The following is a 5,850-nucleotide window of genomic DNA, read 5'->3' on the forward strand; positions in this document are numbered from 1 at the left end:
TAAAACTCCGTAAATGTATAATATTAGTTAATTTTATTTTAAGTTTCGTAAAATCTATTTGATACCAAACTAAACAGAACATTCAAATATAATTAATTCAAATAAATAATATTATAAATGAGAAGAAGATTAAACTAAATAATAATTATCCATAACATATTAAACTAATAATATTTAGTAGGAGTGTTATCTATAGTATAAGATATTAAACTAAAGGGCTTGGCTAAATGCACCTTTATTTTTACTTTTTACACCCCATTCTAAAATAAACAGCTTTGAAGTTGTCAAACTCTACCCCTATAAAAAATCTTATTTTTAATTCTATACATAAATAAATAATTAAATAACTGATAAGCATTTAATCTGAACCAAACTTTTGATAAAAATGGTTATATAATTTAATAACTTTATTTGAAATGTTAAAAAAATTTATACGACCTGATTACATAAGCTTATTATTCTTTTTAAATAGTAAAACTCACGTAGCTATATTTTTAAAATTATAGTTATATTAATCTATCTCCCCCTCCAACGATTTATTTTCCCGATTCCATTTTACTTTTAAGATTATTGCAGCGTGAATTCGATAGATATTGGTTTGGTTCATTATGGTTTTAGTATCTAAAAATAAAGTCGTGATATGCTCAAAAGGATATAAACACGTGCTTTACATCGATCGAACAACATAGAAATAGATAAATTGTATTTGACCCGTTCGGTTAATGCAAAAGATTAAATATAAGCATGCCGCAACGATACACTAAAAATCATAATGTTATAAAAGGTTATACTTTAATTGTTTTTGCTCGGTTACTTGTACAACTTTGTTCTTATCTTGATTTGAATAAAATTTATCTCAAGGAATACATAAATATAAGTATGCCGCAACAATATACTTGAAATCAAAATATACGTGATAAAAGATTATTCTTCAACAATTATAAAAGAAAACAAAAAATGTATTTGAAAATAGCTATAATTACAACAGTTAAAAAAGAAAACTAAAACGACATTAGTTAGTTAGTTAGCTATTAAAAAATAGATCTAAGTAAAAAAATTATATATGTATTGTTGATTATGCTCCAATAAAAATCAAAATGAAGCTAGGCATATGTCATTAATCGTTTAATTAAAAATAAAATAAAAATAATAAATAAATACTCTTTCATAATCATCTATTAATCATCTAAAAATAGTCGATAGATAAATAATTGGTATAGTTTTATTTTGGAGAAGTTTTGATTCTATAATTTAATTTGATTTTTAGTTTTAGTTATTTTAAATCAAAAAGAGTGTTATCTATAATTAATTAGAAGATATTAAACTAAAATAATAATTATCTATAAGAGATGGCCTAATATGATGACAAGTGTCCCTAAAGTGGTAGGCATATGTCATTAATCGTTTAAAAGCAATTAAAAATAAAATAAAATAAAAATAATAAATAAATACTCTTTCATAATCATCTATTAATCATCTAAAAATAGTCGATAGATAAATAATTGGTATAGTTTTATTTTGGAGAAGTTTTGATTCTATAATTTAATTTGATTTTTAGTTTTAGTTATTTTAAATCAAAAAGAGTGTTATCTATAATTAATTAGAAGATATTAAACTAAAATAATAATTATCTATAAGAGATGGCCTAATATGATGACAAGTGTCCCTAAAGTGGTTTCTTTTATTATATAGTATAGATATGAATAGTATAATATATAATAGTATAATATAATTCTCTTAAGTGTTGTGTCACTACATATGAATGTATTATGCAACAAAATAACAAAATCTTATACGATTCAACATAACATAAAAGATAAATATAGGTTATGGTTGAAGCATCATAAATATAGGTTTCGGTTAGGGTTAAAAAAAAACTAATGGCACAAATGCAATTATGACAAAGTTGCTGGCTTTACCATAAAGACTTCTTCGGCAACAAGAATGGATAAAACTTAAAACCAGCCGCAATCAGGACCTTATCAACTGCCACGTGTCAAATCTCTCTAACTCCAAAAAGCCACGAATCCATCAAATCATGGAACACGTCACCATCTTATTCTTAACTAACTTTTATAATAAAAAATAATTATAATTTCTAGTGTTTCTCCAAAAGGCTATATATATATGTCTCCCATCATTTTCTTTGCCAATCTAACTTTCTGACGTTGCTAAAACCCACAGATTATCTGCTCCTTATCCAAAATCTGTACGGATATTTTGTAGATTTTGAAGAGTAAAAATTGTTCATCTTTGTAAAGCCAAGTGAATTGGGTTTGTTACACGTGTTCATCAAGAGGTATGTTTAATTGTTACGAGATTTGTTGCATTTGTTGTCAAAACGTATGATAGAACGATCGAATACACGAATACGAACCTGTCTAATAAAAATTCATAGCAAAAGCTAGTTGTAGAGTCTGGAAAAGGTAGGTTAAATAGTGTATTTTGTTATAAAAATGTTTTTTTTTTGTTAATATAGTAGTCCAGATAACACAAAGTTATTAGAATGTATATATCGATGCCCGTAAACAATCTCTACTGAGATTACACGCATCGATATATTATCTAAACAATCTCTACCAAGATTATAGACATTCTTAAAAATATACAGGTAGTACTAAAGTTATATCTTTATTTGAACAGTAACTTTCTTGTGTTTCGTCATCACACCCCAATAACTTGTAAGAAAATTTCTAGGTACTACTAATAATGATAGTAGTAACTACTTGTAACATCAATTTGTAAGAAAATTGTTATATTGATTATAATAATACAAAATGTGACTTAAATGATGTAAATTAACATTAAATCAAATAGTTCACCTCAATATGGGGTTAGTTCATTTAATAGAGGTACATGCCTTTAAATAATAACGATAATAGTAATAATGTTACTAGTAGCTACTAGTAACATAAATTTTGTAAAAAAATTACAGAGTTAAATTTCGTTTTTGTCCTGAGATTTAGCCAGTTTTGCGACTTTCGTCCAAATGTTTGTTTTTTCACCAATGGATCCAAAACGTTTGAAATCTTTCCATTTTCATCCAACTTATTAACTCCAACCATTTTTTAGCTACTAGTAACATAAATTTTGTAAAAAAATTACAGAGTTAAATGTCGTTTTTGTCCTGAGATTTAGCCTGTTTTGCGACTTTCATCCAAATGTTTGTTTTTTCACCCATGGATCCAAAACGTTTGAAATCTTGTCATTTTCATCCAACTTATTAACTCCAACCATTTTTTCTCCATTAAGTCAGAGGTACTTCCGTTTCTCTTTTTTTTTTTTTTAAGGAAATTCAGTCTTTTTAAACTTGAAACTGACCAAACCTCAGGTACGAAAATGACATTTTAGTCAAAATTATATTAGTAACCCGGATAGTAAAGTAACAAATACTGAAAGACCCATGAGAGAACATGTGAGTTCTTGATTACTTTAAAGATTTTTTCATACCATGAAAGCCAACTTTAGTTTTTAGAGTAAACTACTAAAATCGTCCCTTAGGGTTTGGTCAATTTATCAGATCCATCCAAAAAAAGCTTTTTTTCCCATCTGGACCACTGAGGTCTAGATAAGAAAAGAAACTTTTTTGGATGAATTTGGCAACAGTTTATAAACGTCAGTGGTCTAGATGAAAAAAAAAAAAAACTTTTTTGAATGGATCTAACGAAATTGGCCAAACCGTAGGGACGATTTTAGCAGTTTACTCTAGCTTTTTACGAGTTTTAACTTTTAATCGTGTGTGAAACTGAAATAAATCGAAACGGTGAAAACTTGTGGAGCAAGTAAGCTTCAAGTGAAAGCAATATTGTACTTTGAAAGCGAAATTGTACTTTGCTTTTTGGTACTTAATAATATTTAATAATAACAAATTGTTGTTTGCTTGAGCTCCAAGTAATTTCCTGTTTGCTTGGCTCTTTCTGATCCACTTGTTTGCTAAAACTGTATGATTTTAGGGATATTCGAAGAAAAACATATTTGTGAACATTTCATTGTTCAATTCTTCTTATTGTTGTTCAACTTGTGCTCATTGTTGTTCTATTTTTGTTTGTAGAAATATAGAAATGTCGTCGTCGACCGATTGCCGTCGGAAGAGGAATTCTCGAAGCCGGTGTGGTGGACCGAAAGCAGTAGCCGAAACACTAGCGAAATGGAAGGAGTACAATAATAAAATCGATTCGTTGGACGAGAAAGCGAAGCCTGTACGGAAAGTGCCCGCAAAAGGGTCGAAAAAAGGGTGTATGAAAGGTAAAGGCGGGCCCGAAAACTCGCGGTGCAAATACCGAGGCGTAAGACAACGAACATGGGGAAAATGGGTGGCCGAGATTCGGGAACCCAATCGAGGGAGGAGGTTATGGTTAGGGACTTTTGGGTCTGCGGTTGAAGCAGCCCGGGCTTATGATGAAGCGGCCCGGGTTATGTATGGGCCCTGTGCGCGCCTCAATATGCCCGATTCTGGTTCGGGTCCGGGTTCGGGTTCGATGAACGAGTGTTCGAAGATGGGGTCTAATGGTGCTTCTAGTTGTGATTCGACCACAACGTGTAGTCACTCGGAGGAGATTATACCGTGGTCAAATCGACAAACGGTTAATCAGGATGAAGGCGAGTCAAACAGCGGTCAACTGTTGACCATGGTCAGACAAGAAGTTAAAGAAGAACCCATTGAAGAAAAAGTTGAAATGACAAAGGATGTTGATTTTCAAAATATGGAAGAGCTTACGGAAACGATGGCGCAAAGGGACACAGGACCCCACGTAGATCACGTGGGGTCCCTTGAGCCTCCTGATGAGGCTGAGAACGAACCATGTAGCCAAGATGGTAGTGAGCCAACATCTGGTTATGGGTTCGGTTTCTCTAACCGAGAACCCCCTGATGTGTTCAGGGGGCTCGATGATATGCTTTGGCTTGAGCCAGCGAGACAAGACGGGTGTGGGGTTGTAGCGGATTACGGGTTCGATTTCTTGAAGCCGGGGCGGCCCGAAGAGTGCAACTTCACATTGGAAGAGTTGGGGTTCAATTTGGGGGCTGATTTTGGTGTGTGAGCAGAGACAAGAGTGAAACATTACTAATTGTTTACATGTTTTTTAAGAATTTTTAGGCAACATATTGATAAAGTTGGTGTATTGTAGGTGGAACAAAGATACTATTGTGCCTTGTAGATCGTTCGTAGGTTTGTATAAATTGGTTCGTGTTGTTAACCCGAAGCTAGTTTGTATAGAACTTAAATTTTCGGTAGCAACTTGTTTTTTTTTTTTTTTCCAGTGTAAGAATCAAATAAAACTGGGTTTAACAAACAAAACGATCTTATTAACATGAATAAAACTGGGTTTTACAAACAAAACGACCTTATTAACATGAGAAGTGAGAAGTGAAGGAATGAATTTAAAAAAAATATATATATATACATTTACTTAAGAAGAACGATGTTTAGTTGATATATAAAAAAAGGTTAATGGATTTAAACACCCTTAACTATTGCCATTTGGTCGCTGGCACTCTCAATTTTGACTTTAGCTCATACCACTTCCAACTTAACCCATTGTTTGTCATGACACCCTCTCGTTAAATAAACACTAACCTGGTTAGGAAAATTAGCTTACGTGTCATTTTAATATGATGTGGTATGTATGACGTGGCCACTTTTTGATGAAGTGGCTTGTTTCAGATAATGTGTCATGCTAGCGTAGCCCCTCTCTCTCTAGTCTCTACATTTCTGCCCCACCTCCCTATCTCCACCAACAACTTCCACCAAAAACCATCACCGCCCACCACCGAACCCTCTGCCACCATTCACCACCATCATCATTTACATCAGCTGCCATTTACCACCACCCACCAACGCCCTACCTGCCA

General features: G+C 32.4%; 1 protein-coding gene across 2 annotated transcripts; it reads left to right on the forward strand.

Moving 5' to 3' along the window:
• Positions 1 to 2,164: 2,164 nt before the first annotated feature.
• LOC110912968 (dehydration-responsive element-binding protein 2B) lies at positions 2,165 to 5,141 on the forward strand. 2 transcript variants are annotated; one of them, XM_022157816.2, is made up of 2 exons: positions 2,165 to 2,299; positions 4,052 to 5,141. In XM_022157816.2, exon 2 carries the CDS (start codon positions 4,062 to 4,064, stop codon positions 5,037 to 5,039), a length of 978 nt encoding a protein of 325 aa, XP_022013508.1. In that variant the 5' UTR covers positions 2,165 to 2,299; positions 4,052 to 4,061; the 3' UTR covers positions 5,040 to 5,141. The 2 variants fall into 2 exon arrangements, with proteins under 2 accessions (XP_022013508.1, XP_035839552.1); XM_035983659.1 differs by lacking the exon at positions 2,165 to 2,299 and adding an exon at positions 3,896 to 3,941.
• The last annotated feature ends 709 nt before the right edge of the window (positions 5,142 to 5,850 follow it).

This window comes from Helianthus annuus, chromosome 15 (assembly GCF_002127325.2).
Source record: "Helianthus annuus cultivar XRQ/B chromosome 15, HanXRQr2.0-SUNRISE, whole genome shotgun sequence".
NCBI lineage: Eukaryota > Viridiplantae > Streptophyta > Magnoliopsida > Asterales > Asteraceae > Helianthus > Helianthus annuus.

Excerpts from the sequence above, each read along its gene's own strand:
- LOC110912968 (XM_022157816.2), top strand. The coding sequence starts at position 4,062 with ATGTCGTCGTCGACCGATTGCCGTCGGAAGAGGAATTCTCGAAGCCGG.